This window comes from Pelodiscus sinensis, chromosome 8 (assembly GCF_049634645.1).
Source record: "Pelodiscus sinensis isolate JC-2024 chromosome 8, ASM4963464v1, whole genome shotgun sequence".
Classification (NCBI taxonomy): Eukaryota; Metazoa; Chordata; order Testudines; family Trionychidae; genus Pelodiscus; species Pelodiscus sinensis.
Window position 1 is genome coordinate 56,434,082 of NC_134718.1, and position 25,063 is coordinate 56,459,144.

A 25,063-nucleotide genomic window follows, 5' to 3' on the forward strand; every position below is an offset into this window, starting at 1 on the left:
TGGCACTATTTCATAAAGATGAGACAAGCTATAGGAGCTACACAATAGATAAATGGGACTACTCTGAGTAATACCACTTACCTCTTCATTTCTTCTGAGTGCTGATGAGGTAGGTCACTGTATCACAGGAGCACCAAAGAAAGAAAATAGGAGTTCTAGTACTTTCCAAAAAATAAGCAGCAAGTGCTAAGGAAACTCACTTCTAGGAGCAATCTACAAAGGTGTCTAAAACTAACACCAATCTTTGCAAAACAGGATTATCTGACAAAACAAAATGTTCAAGTAGTACCTCTGAAAACTACGTGAAGTAAAAACAGTTAATGTTCCACTTTAGCCATATCTGAAAATGAGTATGTTAATTCCAATTTGTTGAAATAAAAAAAAATGTTCTAAACCATGTGCCCCATGTCCTACCCCTGAAAAAAAAATCTTTAAAGAGCTTTGTTACTTCACATAAAATCAAGTTCTTACTGGTTGCAAAATAAGCATCCATTTATTCGATAACTGGAGGAAGCAGCTATTCCTTTTCTTCCTCACCTTGTTTGACTAATCTCCTTGTATTTCAGTAGGAGCTGCAGCCACAATGGTATCTCTGAAACTGACAAGCTTCTGACAATAAGCCCTCTTGCAAAGTCTCACATCAGGATACAATATTTCTAAAGTATTTGCAATATCTGAATGCTTTAGAATACGTTAGTCTGCAAAAGCTGAGCTCAAGGATGCAGGCTTTTAAGGAGATCTGCCTGTTTGAGTTTGTGCTCAATATGAAAACTGAGTAGTTTTCTATCTTTGGAAGAAATACAAATACATCCTATTCCAAAAAGAAACATCTTTATGACTAGGATTAGCCTGCTTTCAAACAAATCAGAACTCAAAAATAAGGGACAAGAAGGGCCTATTAAAGAAACGCAGAGCAGAATGTGTGTGTGGTGGGGGGGGGAGCAAGAGCTGTCTCCCCATGAACATCAGATTTGTGGAGCTGCCCCCCACCCTAACATTGCCACTGATAGAGAGGCACCAGCATAGAGGGTGAGGGGGGCAGGCAGGAGCTGGTAAATGCAAGCCGGCTCCCCACACATACTGGTTCATGGGAGCACTTTCCCCACTACTGCCTCTGGTATCAGAGGCAGCAGCATGGGGGGAGAGGGGAAACAAGAGCTGATATATGTGGGGAGTTGGCTTTTAAGCCGGCTCTCCTTGCATGCCGGCTCCATGTAGCTGCCTGCCCTCCCCACGTTGCTGCCTATCAGAGGCATTGGGGGGGGAGGAGAGGAGGTGGCAGGGGAGGCTGCCGCGGATCAACCTCTGTCTGTGGTGGGCCTAGACTCACTGTGTACAGAGGCTGCCCCATAGAATGCCAGTACACCCTCTGTCCAGGGGGAAGTCAGCCCCCCTGTAGATAGAGGCTGCTGCCAACCCATGCTGCTGCCTCTATCACAGGTAGCAGCGTGGGGCAGCAGGCGGTGGACTGGCTCCCACCTACCATGCCGCATTGCTGCTTCTGATGCAGGGGCAGGGGGGCTCCCTGGGAGTGAGAACAGGAGTGAACCAACAGCTGGTCCCACCCCCAGAGACTACCAAACAGTACTGTAACAGATAATATTTTGTGCGGTTACACAACTATTCAATTAATTATTATCTAACATCCCTATTCATTATCGTATATCGGGTTCTGGAGTATAATCAAGGGAGCAATTTTTCTTGTTTTTAAGAAGAGAAAGGGTTTTGTTTTATGAGCTTTATAATTCTCCATCTAATCAAAGTCTTAGTTTTAATAGCTTTTATTAATAATACACAAAAGCAATGCAAAAAGGTCAACTCATTCTTCTGAGTAGCTTTGATGTTTGGGCACTGGAAATAATCTATTGAAACACTGATGTTAAAGATTCCAGGAGCTATGACAGCAAAATATTACCTAGATCAGTTTATCTGCAGAAAGTTCAGCTGAATTATTCATTTGATAAACAGCATTAATTAGGAATATTCTTAATACTTTGGACAGGTGTACTCCTAAAACATACTAGGATACACAAGAAACAGAAGAAATTTAGATGATACATTCTAGATTGAAGCTTGTTATCGTAATTAAAAGGAAGAGGCAGAGTGCAATAATCGGAGGACTAACTGAACGCTGAAGGATTTATTAACTGATTATGCTATAGATAAAATATAAACTTTGTATCCTTTTAGTTGCTAAAATTAGTCAAGTCTTCTACAAATCTTGATTAACTGGATTCCATTCCATTAAGGACATTTCTGGACTTTGTTCAGTGAGGGGGTCATATTTTCAAGATGTTAACAGATAATTTTAAAAAGTTTCATGACATTCCCAATGTAATTCGCAGTAATAAAGGTGAAAATTGATTTCAAGTTTGTTGAAGTTATGGGGGCTGTTGGAGTAGGTAAAGGGTCTAGCCAGAAAAGGTATTGCCATTGCCCTTCAAACATGTTCTTCCCCTTTGTCCTGGCAGCCTTGGAATATAAATAAGCATGCAGCTTGACTTTGTTGTGTCTTTTGCTTATCCTCATTGGCTCTGCATAACACATCTTCAGGGTCAGATCCTTTGTAATCTCTGTAACCTGTTAGTTGGAAGCATGGGAATGTGTTGATTTGATTGAAAGTTCTGTAATTAGGGGCAGAAAATTGTATTCATTATTTGCTTATTAATATTCATTTTATGGGAGTTAACATTACTAAATAAGGCTTTAGGAAAAGTAGTGATAAGCGTGTGAATTAACATACTAAAATAGATAAAAAGGTGTGATTAACACCAGGTTGTTGCCACTCAGACATTATGTTGAATGTCTGAGGTAAATGTGCGTAGGCAATAAAGCAACTCCTTTTACCCCATCCGCTCCTGGGTCACCTGTTTCTTCTCTAACAGGGGAAAGGGCACTTTCAACAAGAATGAACAAGAAGAATATTCATTGTTTTGTTTTCTTCAATCCTGTATAAAGGTGTGTGTCATCTTATTCTTCCTATGAGGAACAAAAATCCCTTTGACTCCTCTTTGGTGCTAGTTCTAAATTTTGTATTTGGCAATTTTAGGATGACGTGTTTGATTTAGAGTTGCCACAGAGAAGCATTTCAATGGAAATATCATTAAACAGTAAGAAATTATGGGACATTTGTTTGAGAGAGCCAGTTCCTTTGCTCTACTCTTCAAGTGCATGGGGTTGTAATGTCTATGGATTATTTTGGCTGGGAACACTAAGAATAGCAAGTTCCTACTATACTTGCAGCTCCCAACAAAGGGGACATTTGGTAAGAATATAGCCTCAAACTTACCTTACTCTAGGTTTCATAACTGCATAACAGTCTTCCAGGATGATAGCTGGCCAGAGTAGTTTAAAATCAGACCTGGAATTGGCCTCGCAAATCAATAGATTCCAACTGCACTACACCACAAAAATTTGTCTCCATATATTAACTCCTTTATTGCTCATTAAGCATATAAGCAGAACTCAAGAATGGAGGAAAAAGCTTAAGTATGTGCAAGCAGTATGTTTTATGCTTTGTAGACACATGCTCTTCTTAGAAAATGCTACGTTTGCTCCTCTCTCCGCTTGCATCTCTTTCATAAATCAGGATGCATTCTGTGACTGACCAGTCAAAGAATTTTCCACATAATCCTCTGCCACTGAACAATGTTCCAAAACATCAATTTTCATTTTCAAAACTGCTTCATGTACTTATGGCTTGTCAAGAAAAACGTTTCCAAATTAGGGATGTTAAAAATTGTGTATTTGTGTAAATGTGTAACTGCTGACATTTTTTGTGGTTACAGGCAGTCCCCGAGTTATGCAGATCCGACTTATGTCGGATCCGCAGTTACAAACGGGGATTTTTCACCCCGGAGGACTGGAGCGGCGGGACGCCTGGTCCCGCCACCCGCCTCCTCCGGGGCGAGAAAAGCTGCTCCCTGTCTCCCTGGTCTGCTGGGGGAGCCAGCAGACCAGGGAGACGGGGAGCAAAGCAGCGGAGGACCCGGGGCCGGACCCGCGGCCGCTTCCAGATCAGCTGGAAGCGCTGCGGGTCCCGCTGGGTCCTCAGCGGCTTTGCTCAGCGTCTCCCGGACCAGGGAGACGCTGAGCAAAGCCGCTGAGGACCCGGCCGGACCCGCGGCTCTTCCAGCTGATCTGGAAGCGCCGTGGGTCCGGCCCCGGTCCTCCGTGGCTTTGCTCAGCGTCTCCCTGGTCTGCTGATCTGGAAGCGCCGCAGTCCGGCCTGGGTCCTCAGCGGCTTTGCTCCCCGTCTCCCTGGTCTGCTGGGGGGGGACGCAGCTAGTGCCCCCCTAGCAGACCAGGGAGACGTGGAGCAAAGCCGGGGGCCTGTGGTAGAGCAGGTGGGGCGCTGCCGGTTGGTCCCGCAGCACCGCTCCTTGGTGCTACTGGACCAACCCGGCAGCACCCCAGCTGCTCTGCCCCAGGCGTCCTGATTCAGCCGCTGCTGATCAGTTTCAGCAGTGGCTGAATCAGGATGCCTGGGGCAGAGCAGCTGGGGTGCTGTTGGGTTGGTCCAGTAGCGCCAAGGAACGGCCGCGCTACTGGACCAACCCAGCAGCACCCGAGCTGCTCTGCCCCAGGCGTCCCCAAGTCAGCCGCTGCTGAAACTGACCAGCGGCTGACTACAGGAAGCCCGAGGCAGAGTTGCTCTGCCCTGGGCTTCCTGGAATCAGCTGCTGATCAGTTTCAGCAGCAGCTGACTTGGGGACGCCTGGGGTTCTTAAGTTGAATCTGTATGTAAGTGGAACTGGTGTCCAGATTCAGCCGCTGTTGAAACTGATCAGTTTCATCAGCGGCTGATGCCAGTTCCAACTTACATACAGATTCAACTTAAGAACAAACCTACAGTCCCTATCTTGTACGTAACCCGGGGACTGCCTGTACATGTTTAACTTGCAGGGGGAAGGCGTGAGTCAGTGCTCATGGGGAGCCACTGGCTCCCATCTCCCCCTCCCTCCTGCCTCTGATAGAGAGACAGCAGCACGGAGAGCTGGGGGGGGGGAGGGGGGAGAGGAGGGCTCCACGGCAGCCAGCATACACAGGGAGACAGCTTGCCAGGGGTCAGGGGGATGCACACATGTAACGCATTAGGATTAACTAATAAGCCTGGGCTTATCAATTATTCAAATAAACGAGTACATGCTAACATCCGTATTCCAAACACAAAATACGGAGGTAAAATAATGTTGCCTTCTCTGATCTTTCAGATAATCTTAAACAGCTCAGAGAGAAATGACCTGTCTCCTTCATCTCAATTCCTCCAATATGTCTTCAGATATTAAGAGCTCCAGCAGCTCCCATTCCACTGCCACAAACCCCCAGCTCTTTTCCCACTGTCAGGGCTGCTATAATGCGGGTTTCTATTACAATTAGAATAGCCTCTATGGCATATTAAAATCAGAAAATGAAAGCTGAAGCAAACATTTATTTAAATAGTAACGGGTTAAAGTAAAGATTCATTTTGTCTTCAAGTTACTAAAAATCTATTTTTTTAAACTGAAAAGCTGCTGCAGAATTACCATTACATCACATCAGAACATTGCAGAATTCAAGTATGTTCTGAAAGTTGGACCTAAATTCTGCAGCAGAACACAAGGGGCCTTGACTATAGTATATACCTTAATCCACCTCCCAACTCCACCCCCAAAAACAAGATTCTGAAACCCAGCTTCCCTCAGAGTTCTAGACATCTGGGCTGATCCCCTCCATTTTGCAGCTCAGAGGCAGATTAACATTTTAGCACCATGCATTCTGACCCCCTACTCCCACATGTCAACAGATGTTCTGCCTTTGCAGCAGCAGGCTGTTTGATTGCCCCCCTGCTCTCATTTGTTATTTAATTTTATTTTTCTTCTCCACTTGGGCAGTAATGAGCAGTTTCTTTTCAGCTTACTGCTCCTCCCTGAGTCATTTAACACTTCAATAATTTTAACCCAACCTGACCTCCAGCTGCAGCATCCTTCTACATGTTCTTTCCTTCTAGTCAGGTATGGCAGACCAACCAAGAAAGTTCCATGTGAAAGCCAAGTGATGCTCTACTTGTGAAGCAACCTTACCAAGCTTGACAGATAGCAAGCACCTAGAAAATAGCCCCTAATGCTGGTATGTTTGGCGCTACAAACAGGAATTGCAGGTGGGTTGTCCTTCCCACAAAATCAGTCACAACTCAGCGCAGTTCCTAGTCTATTTCTGCCACTGAAGAACCAAGAGAGGCTCTGAAACCAAGAATGACCCCAGGTAGTCAATTCAGGGGTAAGTCCCAAATGATCCATGAAGAACAAAGACAAGAGGTTTGTAGGATCAGAATTCTGCCCACCCAACCCCTTTCCACACACATTAAAAAACTTGGTTTCTGCCCTTCCTCCTAATTTGCCCAAGGGGGCTCTGAGGAGTCCCCTGCACCCTCTCAGGAGGGACTAGATCCCAGCAGGAGAAGTACAGTATTCAAACACAGATCTTTTGAGACCCTAAAAAAAGCAGGCTGCAAAAGGTCTCAGAGCAAAAGCAGAGCTTCTACACATCGGACAAATCCAAAAACAGCTAAAAACCTAAAATTAAAAAAAAAGACAAAAAGGGGAACAAAAACTATCAGAAAATCCAAGACGTACAAATTCTGACTTCTTCCTCCTCTCTTGCTTCCCACTGAGGAAGGCACGCTATTACATTCAAAAAAATACAGCAGAGATTTTCCCTCCATGAGAAATTCCACACTGTGCATCGAGGTTGTCTTCAAAAAATTCAAATTCAACCTGAATAGGCTCTCAAGAGTAAGCCTCAGAGTAAATTATCCCCTTAAAATCCTCTCCAAACCATAATAACCCTTTGAAGAATGGGTTAAGGATTAAAGGAATAAGCCTAATAAAGGCAAACACATTAGCAAGAGCAAACTCAGGATCTACAACATTAAAAAACTGAAGGACTCTACTGCTGAACTGCAGGAGGATGCTGCTGTAGCATCTACTGTAAGGGATATGGTAATTCCTTCAGAAAGTAAGTTCTATCCTCAAGGACTTCACTGTGAGGCAAAAAGGGGAGAGGGGACTTAGAGGGTGGCAGAGGTGGCCTCAATGCATGCTAGGCAGTGATTTGCTTTGCAAAAGCATCTCTCTCCTAGCTTTACCTCAAAGTCCTCAACAACAGAGATCACCTCAACCTTGGTTCAATTTTTAAGAGACTCTCCCTAGCAATAGCATTCATAACTGATATCTCAGTGGATGCAATGCAGTTCTCAGCTTAAATCAAGGATTCTAACTCAGTAAGGCACTACCTAGGACTCCAACCCTGGATGGCAGATATCCACTCTAAACAGGTCCTATACTTGGCCAACTTCACATGCTCCCTCTTTTGGAGACAAGCAAAAAAAGTGGTGCAAGAGTTGCAAAACTCCTGCAGTCTTTTCATTCACCACTAGGTGCCGTCAAGAGACAAAAGACCAGCTTTCATACAAAAATGTTCCTATTAGGCTCTATATTCACAGAGGTATCAGAGCAAGAACAACAGACTCTCAAAAGGAAAACAGTAGAACTGAGGTATGGGGTAGAAGTCCAGAGAGACCTCAGCCCTTCCCAGCAGCCCACTTTGTGACAAAGACTTCCTAGCTTCAGTTCTGGGTGAGACTTAAGGAACAAAATTCCCCAATTCCTAGGGGAACTGTTGACATTCACTATAGACAACTGGGTCAGGGAAATGGCAAATCAAGGCTATTCCTTCAAACTCCTACTCCTCCATCACCTCATCCATTCTTTCATCCATTTCCAAAGATCTTCTAAAATGCAGTTTGATCCAGAAAACCACTTCATCCTCTGGCTATTGGAGTGACAAGAATTCCCTCAGAAGATAGTGATAGAGATGCAGCCGTGTTAGTCTGGTCTAGCTGAAACAAAAAACAGGACTGTGCAGCACTTTAAAGACTAACAAGATGGTTTACTGGAATGGAAATACATCAACCATATGAAAAAACTTGCACAGATCCAGACAGACATCATCTTTCTATCCAAGTGCAAAAAGATGGACATCGTACCCAAAGGAATGAAAGTGAATAACCTATTAAGATCAACATACTGTACTGACTACAGTGAGAGACTGCTCCACGAAAGCTCATCAGCTAATAAACCATCTTGTTAGTCTTTAAAGTGCTGCATAGTCCTGTCTTTTTTCTCAGAAGATAGATTCTACTCCATAGGAAAGCGGCTAGCATTAGAGTCATTTTTGACAATGTAAGGTTCAACAAATGGAAGAGGGGAAAGTTGCAGATAGAAGTTTTGGCCTCTACAGTGTTGTGTGTGATCCACCCATGGACATAAAGAACATTTCCTAACTTCAATGGATCTAGCACAGTGGTTCCCCACCTTTTTGATACCAGGGACCGGCAAACCTACTCACAAACCATCAGCAGATTTTACACATTTGCATATTCATTATGCAAATAATGAATATGCAAATACAAATAAAATATTACTGGTCCACCAAAAGCCCCAGCCTCCAGTCTCCCAATGCCAGCTCTAACTCCAAGACCCACTCTGCCCTTCCACTACCCCCCAGTGCCAGCCACTGACCCCAGAGTCTCCTACACCCAACCCCGCCAATACCAGTCTCCCACCCTTTAGAGCCCCCTCCAACACCAGACTCCCAGTTTCCAGAGTCCCACAGCACCCAACTCCCCCAAAACCTCACCCTAGTCCCAACTCCCAATCCTCAATATCAGCCCCACTCCAAGCCCCTCAGTGCCATCCCCCTGCCTCTTAGAGCCCCCCCACCTTAAGAGCCCCCAGCACTAGCCCCATCTCCCTCATCTAGCTGTGCTGCCTCCCAGCCACCAGCTGAGTGCAGCTGCCTGGGTCGTTGTTGGTCTAAGGTTGCCCTCCTGCCCCGCAGAAAAGCGCTCTTCTGTGGCTGGGAAGAGACCCCGACCCTGCCCTGCCAGACCTGGCAACAACCCAGCCCCAAACACACACATGGGATCAGCAGTGTTTGTGGCACAAGTGACAAAGGCAGGTGCATGTTTTTGGTGGCTCAAGAGTTCTTCCCCAGGCCTTTAACAGTTGAGGCCTAGAGGCACAGGGTCACTCAGTCCACGTGCGTCACAGGTTCATGGCACCCACCTAACAGCCAGGCAGTACCAGACCCCTGGCACCCGCTGGTTTGAGTCAGGGAGCCTGGCTCCCCACCGCACAACTCCAACTGGTGCTGCTGGCTGCAGTGCCCTGGGACACTGAGAAGCAGCAGACACGTGGCACAGGCCAAAGCCGACAGGGGAGACCCCACGAGAGAAGCCAGCCCCTGCTGGAAGGCGGAAATCGTAGACACCCAGCGTGACTCCCCAGGGCCTCTAACCTGATCATCCTCGGTAATATCAATAAAGGATGCTCCTGGCTGTGAAGGCTCTGCTCCCTGGTCATGAACACACTGCCAACAACGGAAAGGACATAGGGCAGCAGCCCAGCACACAGGCTGGATGGTGTGACTGATGCTGGAGCTGGAAGCTGAACCAGGGCCACGGTGAGGCTGCCCCAGCAGGAACAGCCTCACCGCAGCCCAGTTCCAGCCACGGCACATGGGGCAGCCCACAGCACCACTCACGGTGGGAGGCTGGGAGAATTTTTAGTGCATGCGCAGGCGTACACCTTATAGGGTACAGAGTTCCCCAGTGAATAGGGCTCATTAGCAGCCAGGGGTGTGGCCTGGTAGCGTGCCATGGCCTGGCAGGCAGGGGTTCGCAGCCCACCACTGGTCCAGTGTTGGGAACTGCAGATCTAGCAGTTGCATACCTTCGCATCCTATCAGCCCACATCACTCCAAACTTCTGAAGTTGGTCTATGACAAGAAACGTCAGTGCCAATCACTCCTGTCCTCTATTCCCAAGATTTTGACAAAGATGGTGGTGGTGATTAGTCAGATTGAGACCAACTGTACCCTTTGTGTAAGACATGCTTATCAGCACTCAATCACTATCAGCATCACATGCAGCCACATCTCTGACAGTGAATCTCTTACAGGTATGTGGCTTCTTCAGTGTGACGAAAAACTCCTTGATTCTGTCAACAAACTAACAAAAGCCTCATCTGTGGCAGTACATCCTTAAAAGCTGATTTGGGATCATTTAGCCTGCTGGTTGTATAACTCTCAGTGTCATAAGAGGTTAAGAAAAAAATATTAGAAATTGAATAGATTGATTCAATTAAGGTAAAAAGCTTTGACATGAACTTTGGATTTGGTTGGAGAGGCACATTATCTTTATTGTAGACACTGATTAGATCTTTCAAAAATCTGGAAGCCAGGGGGCGAGAGAACATCAAAAACACCTCTACTGGCAGGTGAACTGCAGAAATTCAGGCCAGGTGAATGCTCACAGAGCTGACTGAAAGGCTTGATTACTTCAGTTGTATCAAATAACCCCATATAGGGGTAATGCCCATGCAATGTGGTGACAGATGACAGAACATCTCTTCCATTTTGCTACATAAGCTGTTCTAGAATCCTGTTCTGAAAAATAGCACATAGTTTTACACTTAGGACTTTATATTTAGCCAAAGGACTTTATATTTAGCCAGAGATCATCCATGCAACGAGGTGAAGAGACTGAACGTTGGGGTGCAGACTGACCTGGATTCTCAGACAGAAAATCTTTTAACTGAAGTTAATTGGCAGACTGATGGGAAGTCAATGCAGGTCTGTGAACCAACATTGTCTTGGCCAACCCAGTGCTACTAAGATCAACTCTGCCTTCTCTCTTTTCAGTTTTCCAATTACCCTGGTGATCAGAGGGACTGAATGGAATACCATTAACAGTAGACAAGACACAGAAAAGAAAAGCACCTGTCATGGACCCAGGAGCAAAGCCAGGCCTGGAGCAAAACCTTCTGCACTTGTTTTTCTGGTTGGTGACAAGTCTCTCCTGTCATAAAGCAAAGGTACTTACTTTGGCCAGAACACGTGCTGCACCCCAACATTCAATGAAAGTATGGCTCCTGTAAATTGAGGGCAGCATACCAGACTCTACTCTCCAGGAAAGGGATAACACAAGCAAGAGTAACTATTTACAGTTCAACTTCCTGAGGTTAAAAATGGGTATAAGGCCCCTGAATTTAACGAGGGACAGGGGAGTGGTGGAGGGGGGGGAAAAACCAAGAAATAATAGGAATAAAATCCTTCCCCTCTGATGGCAAGAAACCTCCTCTATACATAAGAGACCGTACTATTTAGAGCAATACAATCTCATGAGATGGATCCCGAAAAAGGGGTCAAGAAGGATGGTGAACTGAACAAGTTTGTAAGTGGGAATCCTTATCTGAAGCACCCCTGTGGAGTAAGCCTTTCTCCCTCAGAGACAGTCTTATGTTCATTGTCTTTAAGAGTGGCTTTAGAACGTGACTGGGGGGAATACACTCATGAGCTGTAGTAACTACTAAACACAGTATTGGTATGACTTAAAAAAATAATCAATGTCCTTCAGGACATCTTAATATCACCTATTCATTCTTTTGGCTTTTGATACTATGGAAAACAGGGTCTGCTAGTAGGTTTTTGTGGGCAGCAAGGACTTGTTAATTGGAAGGGCAACTCCTCCCATAAGTGGGAGTCTGTAAAACATCGAAGAAGGTAAGTAAAATCTCTTCAAAGAGTTCCACTTACACTCGCAGCAAAGTGGTCCACTTCTCTAATCAGATACTAAAAGACACTGAAATCATCTGGAGGGCAAAGAAGGGGATTCAAGTATAAGAATGTCATCCAGAGATGAGGAGGAAACATGGGAAAGGACCCAGGGGTTCCTCCATGATTCCTCCTTCCTCAGTGAAATCCAATTTTGTGGTGAGGTGACAGGCTGATAAGCTGAGGCTCTTGTACCAGAGGACAGGGGATCATCTTCCTGCAAGAGAGACTGATGAAGCCTAAGCTCCCATGGGACAGGGCCTAGCCAGCAAGGCCAAGGAGGGTGTTTTTCAATCTGGGTTCTTCAAACAAGAGGACACCATCTGAGGGCTTCCTTGTAAAAGGACCACTCCTTAGAACTTGTGTGTCTGCTCAATGGCCAGTTCAGCAATCTAATGAGTGTGAAGGTGATACCTAGCCCTCAGGCTATGAGTCCAATGAGGCTATGTAGGGACCCAATCAATAATGGGGACACTTCATAAATGACAATAAGATCCTTAAGTTAAAGTATTTCAAACTCAATGAAATTCACCTAGATGGCAAAGTTTAACCCTAAATTTTGTAAGTGGTACTGGTACCTGACACCTAGAACTGAAACTATCTAAACACACTAAAACTGGATGTCAAGAATATAAGCTCCCTGTGCCAAAGGAATATTCTAATGGGTAATATTAACTTCCAAATGTACTGAACTATAAGATGTATTTTATAGGATACATTTTGAAAAAATAGTAACTAAAATGCAGTAAAATTCAACACTACCTGGAATGTTAGCAGTTCCAGTAAGTAATGCTACATACATATGAAAAACTAGTCAACTGCTATGACTTCATATTATACTTGGAATCTTTTCCTTAAATTAAGGAGAATTATTAGATAACACTTATCAAATAACTTTATAAAACAAACAAAATCACTGGTCAGTATTTAAACTATGAGACTTCCTTCTTTGATAGGAAAATAAAGCCTACCAACCCTATTCAGCCCTTCTGAAATGCAAATGTGATATGTTATAATCACCTCTAAAACTACATTCCTTGATTTTCAACTACAAGGAAGTACTCAACAACCAATAAAAACCATGGAGATTTTAATATAAAAAAATCCTACTACATTATATTCCATTTTTCAAATGCTAGCACTGTAGAGTACTTCTTTGTGGGATATCCTCAAAAGAGTTTCTATTTAGATACATTTTAAAAATAAGACAAATACCATCAAATACAATGCTAAATTTATTCCTTAACTGGAAAGCAATAGCAACAAACCTAAAGTAGAAACAAAGTATTTTAATAAATATTTGTAATTCCAAAACATACACTACATAAAGTAACAATTCCACTTTCCTAGGGTATGTCTACACTACAAAGTTAGTTCGAACTAACAGACGTTAGTTCGAACTAACTTTAATAGGCACTACACTAGCGCTCCGCTAGTTCGAATTTAATTTAATTCGAACTAGCGGAGCGCTTAGTTCAAACTAGGAAAACCTCATTTTACGAGGATTAAGCCTAGTTCGAACTAGCTAGTTCGAATTAAGGGGTGTGTAGCCCTTTAATTCGAACTAGTGGGAGGCTAGCCCTCCCCAGGTTTCCCTGGTGGCCACTCTGGCCAACACCAGGGAAACTCGTCTGCCCGGCCCCGGCCCCCTTAAAGGGGCACGGGCTGGCTACGGTGCCCGTGCCAGGTGCAAGCCTGCCAGCACCCAGCCAGCAGACCCTGCACCTGGCACAGATCCAGCCACCCACCCGATGCCCCCCAGCCCTCCCCCTCTTCCCGGGACTAGGCTGGCGTCTCCCGGGAGCTTGCCCGGGACCGCAAGAGGCGGGCACCTGCCTGGTCTAGTGCGGAGATCGTGGACCTCGTCCACGATCTCCGCACTAGGCACAGGAAAGTGGCCGGCTAGGACAGGAGAGCTGCCAGCCTAGCCACCCAGGAGCAGGTGTGCATGAAAATCAAGGTGGTCCACTGAGACTCCCGACCCTGAGCCCTGGGCTTACAATGGCCGTACTGGGTCAGACCAAAGGTCCATCTAGCCCAGTAGCCGACAGCAGCCAACCCTAAGGATCCTGGAGGGGATGGACTGAAGACAGTGACCAAGCCATTTGTCTCGTGCCATCCCTCTCCAGCCTTCCACAAACCTTGGGCAGGGACACCACTCCTACCCCCTAGCTAATAGCACTCCATGGACCCAACCTCCATCACTATCTCACTTCCCTTTAAACTCTGTTCTAGTTCTAGCCTTCACAGCCTCCTGAAGCAAGGAGTTCCACAGGTTGACTCTTTGCTTTGTGAAGAACAACTTTCTGTTATTAGTTTGAAGCCTGCTACCCATTCCTTTCCTTTGGTGTCCTCTAGTCCTTCTTTATGGGAACTAATGAAGAACATTTCTGTATGCACCCTCTCCACCCAACTCCTGCTTTTAGAGACCTCTATCCTGTCCCCCCCCCCGTCTCCTCTTTTCTAAGCTGAAAAGTCCCAGTCTCTTTAGCCTCTCTTCATATGGGACCTGTTCCCAACCCCTGATCATTTTAGTTGCCCTCCCCTCTCCCACCCTCTCTCTTCCCCTCTCCCACCTTCTTTTCCCAGTCTCCCCCAGTTTTGTTCAATAAAGACAGATTCCATTTTTGAACACAATTGTCCTTTATTTTGTACATCAAGAAAAGGGGCTAGGGAAGGGTAAGTGGAAGGAGGTGAGGGAGGAATGGGGTACGCACCCCCCGATGGGGAGGACTGGGCTGGCTCTGCGGGCTTCTGGGGGTGGAAGCTCTCCTGCAGCCCCCAATTGTCCCCTCTCCCCAGATGGCAGCCTGCGGCAAGTGCAGCCGGGCTGATGGCCGAGTGCTGTGATGTGCCCAGTGTGGGTACTTCGGGCAATCCAAGCCAGGACTGCTTTGCAAGCGGGGCACCCCTGAGAACTGTCTGTCCGGGGTGGGGTTCGGGACCCTTTAAGCACAGCCCTTGGCTAGCCTGAAACAGCATCTCCACGCTCTAAGTCCTCCTCTGATGCCCTGCAGGCACTGCTTCCGGCCATCCTTAAGCCTGGTTCAGGGTCCACTTAATGTGGACATGCTAGTTCGAATTAGCAAAACGCTAATTCGAACTAGTTTTTTAGTCTGGATCCGTTAGTTCGAATTAGCTTAGTTCGAATTAACTAATTCGAACTAAGTTAGTTCGAATTAACGTTGTAGTGTAGACGTACCCCTACTAGAGAGGAGCAAGTTCTGAAAACTAGGAGCTGGAGTACAAATATTTGTACTGTGCTCATTCTGAATCCTAGGTGTTGATTTGTAAGCACACGTAAGTAGTTTCTTCTCTGAAACTGCACAAAGAAAAATAGGCTAAAGTAACTTCTGCTTCATAAAAAGATTAGATGCAACCTGTGGGCGTTTTCAGTCACGTGATAACAAGCTGCTCTGGTGCAAGACAAAAATGTAACAACCTCTACGAGAGAAACTTATTTGTTAAAATTAACCCTTCACTGTCAGTATCTATGGAATGCCATGGAATACAAGCAGTTGAATATCAAAACCCCTATAAAACAAAGTTTATTCTCTTTGACTATACTAAATTAACAAACTCAGCAGGGAACAGAAAACACTGCCCTGATTAAATTACAGTGTGTTCATCTCAACTTCTTTCACAAAAGAAGGGAGGAGGGAGATGAAATACTTTCAAAATATATACCCACTAAAAAGTACACCTGAAAATTTTTTAAACTATTTTTACTACTGAAAAATTAGATGTGTGTCCAATTTTCAAAGTAAAAATATATCTCCAATTAGATTCCCTTTCCCTTCTAGAGTCAATTTCTTCCATGGGGCCAGTGGGGAGGGCAGCCACTCCCTTGGCCCTCACTGTGCTGGTGCTGAGGAAGGGATCTCCTCTGGCTGCTCCATGCTGGGGCCAGAGGAGTGTGCCTCTCCTCCAGACACAGCATCCAGAGCAGTCACTGCTGAGGGACAGACGCTCCTTCCATGGCCCCTATCCAGCCTAGCCTGGATCTGTCCCCAGCTGAGGAACAGGCATCCCTCCTCCTTGAAAGTGCAACGGCCATGGAGAGGCACTGTCCACCTGGCCCCAAGCTGCTGTGGTATGAGAGAACTGGGACTAGGATGTTAAAAATGCATTTAATTTTGGAAATGTGTAACCACTGTAAATTTTAGTGGTTGCACATTTACATGGAGGGGAGCAGGCAGGAGCTGGTGCTCATGGGGAGCCGGCTTAAAGCTCCATGAGCTTCAACCCCTGCCTGCCCTTCTTCCTACTGATGCCTTTGTGAGAGGTAGCAGCGCGGAGGAGGCAGGAAGGCAGCTCCGCAGGAGCTGGTGTGCATGGGAGGCAGGTTAAAAAGCTGGCTCCCCTTGCTTACTCCCCTTGAGTACTGGCTCCTGCCTGCCCTGCCGCCTCTGATGTAACCATTTGATTAACTGATGAGCGCAGGCTCATTGGTTAATCGAGTAAATGGCTGCACATCCCTAGCATGGACTCTAAACCCCTCGCCCCCCAAGCCATCTGAGAGCCAGCACCCCCAACCAGAGCCCTCACCCTGAACCCCAACCTTCTGTCACAGCTGAGTCCCCTCCCATAACCCAACCCTTCAGTGCCACCCTGCCACACAGTCAGTGTGTGCAATAACTTTTGTTTTGTAATATATTACCTCAATATTGGTGCATATAATGAAAGTGATTCCACACATGGACATAAAAAATTAGAGGGAAGAGTTGGTGATGGAGAACAATTTTTAAAGTCAGGAAAAAATTTTAAAAGCCACATCAATAAGCCTTGAGGGCAGACGTAAAATTTGGAAGTGACTATTTGCATCTGATACGGTCTCTGAAGTTTAATACTCTCAATTGAAGAAAAATTAACAGAATACTTACTGTGATTTTGATAGCTTTGTTCAGAACATTTACCCATTCTACTAGGTCTTGTTGATCATTGGCTTGTAGAAAATACTTCCTCATCCCTGCATTCATAACTGTTAAGATATTGGAAAGTAATTAAATTGCACTGAAAGAATTATTGAAATCTCACAGTTTAAATACTCAACTTTGATAAGTCCATCTTCCTCCTCTATGCAACACAGTCGCAAATCTCATGAAGTTTACAGCTATTTTCAGGTTCTCATTTTACCCACGACTAAACAGTTTTTCAAATACGAATTGTTTTTTCAAAAACTTTCCAGTTAATACTTTACTACCCAGTATAGGAATTACTGTCTACATTTTCTTACAATAAAAAAGATCTCTCTTGTTTTAATAAGAGATCGTCATCTTATGCGGTCCCTCCTTGACTTAATTTAGTCTAAATTTTACACTACATCCAAACTTGCATGTTTGTCAGAGTTTGGGTATATCTCTTTCCAATACTTTGACCAATTCTCATATTTGGCCACAAGCTCTCCTCTGCCAACTATTCTTTTGTGTTAAGTACACTATCCACCTGGTTGTGATAAGTCCAAACATACCAAGTACAATCAAACTGATGGTCAACTACTACTCCCTAGCTATCAGTTTTTAATGACTTTGAATCACTCTCTTGGATTTTGGTGCAAGTCAAAATTCCAGCATTGAATGATAGATGATAGGTCATGAAAAGCATTGAAAATGAAAGCCAGTGGAGAATGGAGAGTGGGGAATATGGTCAAAGCAAAAGGTTAGGAAAATGAGCTATGCATTGGCATTCTGAATGGATATGAACAGGGCAAGGTCACAATTGCTAAAGCCAGAAGAAAAAATGCTTCAGTAATTTAGACATGAAGTAATAACCTGAACAAGAGTTTACCTATGTGGATGAATAGGAAAGGTTGTGAAGTAATGCAGAAAGAATCATCAGTAATTACACTCAGCCTTTAAGTCAAAACTGAGAGAGAGGACAAAGACTAGAATGACATCCAATTTATGGTCCTGAGCAACAGCAGGATGCCCACAGTGACTGAGAAAGAAAGTAGCAGGAAAGACTTGGGGGAGCATGGCTGAGCTTGAGCTGACTGCTAAACATCCGTGGGAAGAGATTGCCAGAAACAGGCTCATATTTAAATTTCAAGGTGAGATATGTATCTGAACTGTTACAAAGAAATGGTAACTGAATGTGTATGAGATTTCCCAGAGATAAGATGCACAGGAAAAGAAAAAAAAAATGAAGGAATTCCTACAGAAAGGGGAAGATAGATTCTCTGAACACCATGTTTAAGTAGCAGTTAGAAAAGTCAGAGAACCACCACAGGAGAAGAGGATTACAGAAGTCAAGAAGGGTAAGATTTCAAGAGCAGCATGGTTGTCCATGTCAGAGGTGACTGACAACGAAAGGAGGACAAGCATGGAGTGCTGGTTCTACATTTTGGCCACAAAGAGATGATTAAACACTTTGGCAATTGTGTTTAAAGAGAAATGGGAAAGGGTCTAGAATGGAATAGGAGGAGTGGAATTCTAGGTACTGATTGTAAACAGCACATTCGATTATCTTAGAGCTGAACAGGAGGAGATGGAGAGGGAGTGGAGTCATGAGTGAGTATTTTTAAGATGGGAGAAACTAAAACATGATTGTATTTTGAGGAGAGAGTCAGAGGAAAATGAAAAATTAAGGAAAATAACAAGGTATGGCATGAGAATGGGTGCCAAGGACATGGAGTCACTGATGCAAAGAAGGGGTTTGACGGAGAAGAGAAGATGAAAACATTCTGCCTCTATGATTACGGAGAAAGTTTTAAGGGGATACTTTATTTTGTCAATTTTCTCTTGAAAGAAATCAGCAAGGTCCTATGAAGATAAAAAAGTGGAAGCAGAATGGAGAGGTTTAAGAAGTGAATTGAAGGTTGTGAAAGAAATGTAGGGATAGCAAACGTGAGACTGAATTAAGTTGGAGAAACAGAGTTGTATAGATAGCAAGATGGCAGAACTTAGAGAACAAATTTGTAATGGAGGAACCCAGACAGGCCATGAGAAGTTAGAAAGAATACACAGATTTTCACACTCCAGGTGTATTGCACCATGTAGTTCAATACGTAAAACTGCACAACTTCATACAGAACTCATAAGCCAAACTCTGGACACCATAGTGCCATTTTTACAAAGTTATTTTTTAGAGCATAAGCTCACCTTTACTCCTAGAAGTCTATGGCATGAGCAAAAAAGCTCTCTCAATGGATATTTAGGTACAGGAAACTTCCAATATTCCGGCACCTTTAGGACCCAGGGGGTGCCGGATTATCAGATATGCCGGACTATCAGAAGGGGGCTCTGTGAGGAGTCTGGAGTGGGGTGCGAGGGGATGCCACCCCAGACTCCTCATAGCCCCCCCTTACGATAGTCCGGCTCTGCCCCAGGCGTCCCTGATTCAGCTGCTGCTGGTCAGTTTCAGCAGCGGCTGAATCGGGGATGCCTGCAATAGAGCAGCTGGGGTGCTGCCGGGTTGGTCCCGCAGCGCCGAGGGGAGGCGCTACAGCACCAACCCAGCAACACTCCAGCTGCTCTTGGGGACGCCTGGGACAGAGCAGCTGGGGTACTGCCGGGTTGGTCCCATAGCGCTGCCCCTCGGGGCTGCGGGACCAACCCGGCAGCACCCCAGCTGCTCTTGGGGACGCCTGGGGCAGAGCAGCTGGAGTGCTGCCGGGTTGGTCCCGCAGCGCCAAAGGACGGCGCTGCAGGACCAAGCCGTCAGGACCCCACCTGCTCTGCCCCAGGGGTCCCCGATTCAGCCGCTGCTGAAACAGATCAGCGGCTGATTCCAGGAAGCCCGGGGCAGAGCTTCCTGGAATCAGCCTCTGATCTGTTTCAGCAGCGGCTGAATCGGGGACTCCTGGGGCAGAGCAGGTGGGGTCCTGCCGGGTTGGTCCCGCAGCGCCGTCCTTTCGCGCTGCGGGACCAACCCGGCAGCACTCCAGCTGCTCTGCCCCAGGCGTCCCCAAGAGCAGCTGGGGTGCTGCCGGGTTGGTCCTGCAGCCCCGAGGGGCAGCAATACGAGACCAACCCGGCAGCCAGCTGCTCTGCTCCCGGCTTCCCCAATTCAGCTGCTGGTCAGTTTCAGCAGCAGCTGAATGGGGGAAGCCTGTCCGGCTGCCCCAGCACTTCTGGGTTCCTGAAGGTGCCGGACCATCAGGAGTCCCGGAGCATTGATGCTGGACTAATGGAGTTTTACTCTAATTACTGGTACCAAGTGATTGACTAGTATGTTCGAATACACTCAACACACATCAATAAGAAATGTCTTGTGTACAACTTACTTCCCATTGTGGAAAAAGCTCTTGATACTATCTACATTTTTGTTAGTCTCTAAGATGCTGCAGGACCATTTGTTGTTTAAGTTTTCCCATTTATTACAAAATAACTTAAATGGAAAAATTAGAAAGACATTTATAGCAGCAGATTTTTTTGGCACTGTAAGCACTTCCTATGCAACATCTTAAAAGCCATTGTGAAAAGAATATTTTTATGGGAAAGATGAACAAAAGCACTAATGCACTACTTTTTCAATAAAGACTGTGTCTAAGTTATGCCACTATGCAGATGTGAATTGCAGTGTGCACCAAAATGCTCTGCTATATATCTGTGTGAATGCTCCGAGCACAAGCTCAAAGGTATCCAGCTCTTGTTACTGAAGCCCTCTTCAAGCAAGACTTCGTAAAAGCAAAATTAGGTCAGTTTTAGTTCATAAGAGCAGCATCCACACAAGATGCAATTTCAGTTAGTTAAAATTCAGCAATTTGGCATATGTGCTGCAATTCACATTCCCGTAGCATGAATTGCAGGACAGTATAGATAAACCCACAATAAAGAACAAGGCCACTGCTTTAATGTAAGCTACTAATCATTAGAAAAGCATTTATCCTGAAGTAGGAATAGAGCTGGTTTACATTAAACAATAGAACTAAAACCTTTACCAGACTGTGTCACATTAAATCTTCACTCAAGATTGAAACCTTAGGCAGAACAGCAAAATCAAACTTATTTTGTCATATCAGTATAGTCCACTGCTGCCCACATTGCTCAGTCACATTCTTAACGATCCATTATATTTTCACAAGCTAGGCTAAAATTGATGACAGTAACTTCAACTGTTAATCCACAATATGCAAGACTGTAATGAAACTGTTAAAAATTAAAGTAAGTGAACATGCAGCCAAACAAAAAAATCCTATTTTTTATTTAAAATAAAATTCTCAAAATATTTGTATAATTTAACAGAACAAACAAAATGTGCATAAGCTGATGGTCCAGTCACTTTGCCTACTTAGACTTAGAGATGACAAGGTAACACAAATCCACCTTAGAACTGAGCTATGTGGTCAGCTGGAGAGTCCCATGATGCTGGGAAATCCCCAGATGGCACTATAACCTTTGGACTCCAGTGGAAAGTGCACAATCATTACACTGCTATGGTCTGGAAGTCTCCTGCTATCTCTTAAGGTATTGTACGCAAGTGTTCATTGTAAAGGTACAGAATGGATTCCAACAGGCCTCCAGCAGTCTCAAGAATTGAGGGAGCCACCTCAGTACTATCCATCCCCTCACAGGTAACTCAGACATGAGGATTGAGACCAAAGCACATAAACACGCTTTTCAAAAATGTACAAATTGTACCTGCCATACGTTTTTCTTATAACTGTGTGATCTATAATCAAGTCTTGACATATTAAACCAAAAAATTGCAAAGAACTAGTGAGAAAAAAGTGTGTACAGGTGTTTCCAGTGACAGGCCCCAAGATCAACAGGAATTGTGCCTATGTATGGAAACAGGAAATGCGTTAAGCATCTGGATGTGCAATCTGCTTTTTATAACTGCACACAGAATGCTACACATTGTGAAGAGGCAGCACAGAGCACTATTAGTTTGTCTTTTGCAGTACAGGTTAAACCTCTCTTGTTGTGGTCCGGCAGGATCACAGATGTTGCTAGACCAGAGAGCCCCAGCGCAGAGCCTGAGAACACATGGGAGCGGAGCCGGTTTGGTTGGTGGCATCCTGCAGGGGCAGTGACCTTGGGGTAGAGTGCCCTGGGAGCAGCTGCCACCAAAGCAAAGAGATCTGGGGAACCCCAGGAGCAGCTGCCATTGCGCGTAGAGCTGGGGACAAGGAGCAGAGCCTGGCGAGCAGTCTGGGGGCAGCAGACACAGGCAGGTGGGCCAGAGAAGGTCAGGTCTCCAGGCTTTCCCAGGTCAGCTGCCAGGAGGAGAGCCCTGGGAGAGCCTGGATGCCTCATCTCCCCTGGTCCAGCAAATTCCCTTGTTCGGAACCACTCTGGTCCTGAGGGTGCCAGACAAGGGAGGTTCAACCTATAGTGTGTTCCCATAAAACAAGGAATAATTAACAGAAAGGAGAAACAAGATTAACATATAGTTTTAGCTAGTTTACTCTAGAATACTAGATATTTATTGAACAGCTATGTCAAAATATTTCTTGGAATATGGGATAAGAATAGGTTTTCAAATATAGCAGTTACTGATCCCAGTCTTTGCAGAGAACTTTAGATATCTAAATTGCTTCTGTCATATGATTCCAGATTATGATAAATCCTGGACAAATGCCATTTAATATATTAAACAGTAGAAGAGAAGAATAAATGAGAAAGGAGAATAACCATGAGAAAAGTTTAAAGTACTAGTGAACATTCTGGCAGGCATCATTAACAATGGTGTATCTACAATAGAACATCTACATACTTTCTCTATATAACACAGATAAAAATAGTTCAGTTACTTGCCTTCAGAGCTGAATTATCTGTTCCATGTACCTTGGGAACAACCTATCTTCTGTAATTAGTTTATCCACTGATTCAAAAAACCCAAAGCATTCCCAACAGTTGCCAGCAAGTCATTTTAAATTCAGTATGTTGCAATTTTTAAAAAGCCATTTAAAACCTCAAAAAAAAATATTCTCCCTTTATATTAGGAAGGAAATCAGGAATACAAATAAACTGTTTAGAAAAAAAAATACTACCGGCAGTACCTAATAATAGAACTGCAGAATATATCCTGGTTGAAAAAACATTTTTTTTTTTTTTTTTTTTTAAAGAGCCACTTGACAGATGTGCAATACACTAGAACTTACCAAAACAGAATTCTGCCTTTGGCCTTAGCTTAGTTGCATCGCTAACCTAATAAGAAAATTTACATATATAATACATACTGTAAGTATCACACATAATGTAATATATACATTAAATACCTTCACACATTAAACACACATTCAGTTTAAAATTAAAAACTCAACATTGAAAGGAAAGAAAATACAACACATACTTTTGTTGCTTAAATTTAAAGACGAATCTCATTTAGGGATGGTTAAAAAGTTAACCAATTGAACGTAATGCTTAACCGGTTACTTGTGATCCCAGCCTGCCCCAGTCACACCGTGGCCACATAAAGGGAATGAGAGAGCTGCTTTAGACAGGGAACAGCCCTCCCATCAGTTAATTGGGTACTCCGATAAGCATGGCAGTAGGAAGCATGCTTACCAAGTACAGTAAACTTCCGATAATCCAGCACCTTTAGAACCCAGGGGGTGCCAGATTATCAGATATGCCAGACTTTCGGAAGAGGGGGCTATGAGGGGTCTGCGGTGTGGTGGGGGGGTTGCCACCCCAGATCCTTCATAGCCCCCCCTTCCGATAGCCCAGCTAAAACTGCTGGTCAGTTTTAGCAACGGCTGAATCTGGGATGCCTGCGGCAGAGCAGCTGGGGTGCTGTCGGGTTGATCCAGTAGCACCGCCCCTCAGCGCTGCGAGACCAACCCGGCAGCACCCTAGCTGCTCTTAGGGATGCCTGGGACAGAGCAGCTGGGATGCTGCCAGGTAGGTCCCACAGCGCCGAGGGGCGGCGCTACAGGATCAACCCGGCAGCACTCCAGCTGCTCTTGGGGGTGCCCGGCCTTCCTGGAATCAGCTGCTGGTCAGTTTCAGCAGCAGCTGAATCGGGACGCCTGGGACAGAGCAGCTGGGGTGCTGCTGGGTTGGTCCCGTAGCGCCGCCCCTCGGTGCTGCGGGCCCAACCCGGCAGCACCCCAGCTGCTCTGCCCCAGGCTTCCCCGATTCAGCTGCTGGTCAGTTTCAGCAGCTGCTGAATCAGGGAAGCCGGGCGCAGAGCAGCTCCAATTGTCCGGCTGCCTAGAGCACTTCTGGGTTCCTGACGGTGCTGGACCATCAGGAGTGCCGGAGCATTGGATGCCGGACCAATGGAGTTTTAACTGTAGCCAGTTAACGCTACTAATTACATCCCTAATGGCATTCCTGGAAAGCAAAAGCCACTCGTAGACATCTGTAAAATTCTACCAAACATTGAAGGCCTAACAACTTAAGATATTCTCATCTCTAGTTTAGGATTTTTAGCTGCTACCCCTTACTAGTATTACTGCACAATGAATGTGAAATCAATAGCAACAGCCAAGTTCATTCTCGAATTCATGAAGGGATAAACAACTAGAGTAAGAAGTTTGTTTTTGAGTTTTATTTTTATTAACTTCTCTTCTCCTGTTACATTTCTAGTGTTCTCATTACCACATCATTCCTCTCATCCCAAACCTGATTTGTGAACCTTTTAGCTATGTCTATACTATGACTTTTGCCGCAAGAGGCAATGCAAATGAAGCATTAGGGGGTTTTTGGGTTTTTTTTTTAGCAAAAACAGGCAGTGTGACCGCGCAAAACCCCCTTTTTCCGCAAGATCCTTATGCCTAGGAAGGCATAAGGATCTTGCGGGAAAAGGGGGTTTTGTGCAAAACAGCCACAGCCACACTGCCTGTTTTTGCACAAAAAACCCCTAGGGCAAAAATGGAACAAGAGAGTATGCAAATGAAGTATGAGAAAATGCTAATCCACGCTTCATTTGCATTGCCTCTTGTGGCAAAAGTCATAATATAGACAAAGCCTTTCAGATTTAGGACCTGAAATTTCAAGAAGAGTTGTGTAATTTAGGGAAAATTAAGCAATTAAGAACCGAATGAAAAAAGTCACCTGTGATGAACAACAATTCATGATAAATTCAGAGTAGAAATAAAGCACAAATTTTTAATAAGGGTAATTTGTCTTGCTTCAACATCCAGTCATTGGTTCATGTTGTAACTTGATCTGCTAGACTGAAAAGTCTACCAAATTTCTGTTCCTCATGTAGATACACATGAGCTAATCAAATAGTTCCCCCTCCCTTCACCAACCTCCTCAATCTAAATTGACTGAGTTGGCTGAGTCTGTAAATTATGTTTTCTAATCTTTTCATCATTATCTCAGCTTGTCTCTAAATTCTCAATTAAAATTATTCATTAAGGAATTCTGGTAACTCCATAAAAGTCAGAGCTGCTAATATCACTCAAATCTACAATTTTATACATATAGGTTAGCTGACATACCTTTGAAATGTAGGTAAGTTTAATTGCTCCAACAGGTGGAGAGCCAGAGGGAAGGTTCTAAAAGCAAGC

The 25,063-nt window shown here is 44.8% G+C and overlaps 1 protein-coding gene across 5 annotated transcripts in view; it reads right to left on the minus strand.

Annotated features, from left to right (window-relative positions):
• The window catches only part of PLEKHA1 (pleckstrin homology domain containing A1), a 71,523-nt gene that overhangs the window by 27,074 nt on the left and 19,386 nt on the right, over positions 1 to 25,063 (minus strand). For all 5 annotated transcript variants that reach the window (XM_006111427.2, XM_006111425.4, XM_006111424.2 and 2 more), the window contains 3 exons: positions 24,995 to 25,051; positions 22,703 to 22,748; positions 16,539 to 16,636 (listed from right to left, as the gene is read on the minus strand). In XM_006111427.2, coding sequence (XP_006111489.1) covers positions 16,539 to 16,636; positions 22,703 to 22,748; positions 24,995 to 25,051 — 201 coding nt within the window. The remainder of the gene's footprint in view (positions 1 to 16,538; positions 16,637 to 22,702; positions 22,749 to 24,994; positions 25,052 to 25,063) is intronic.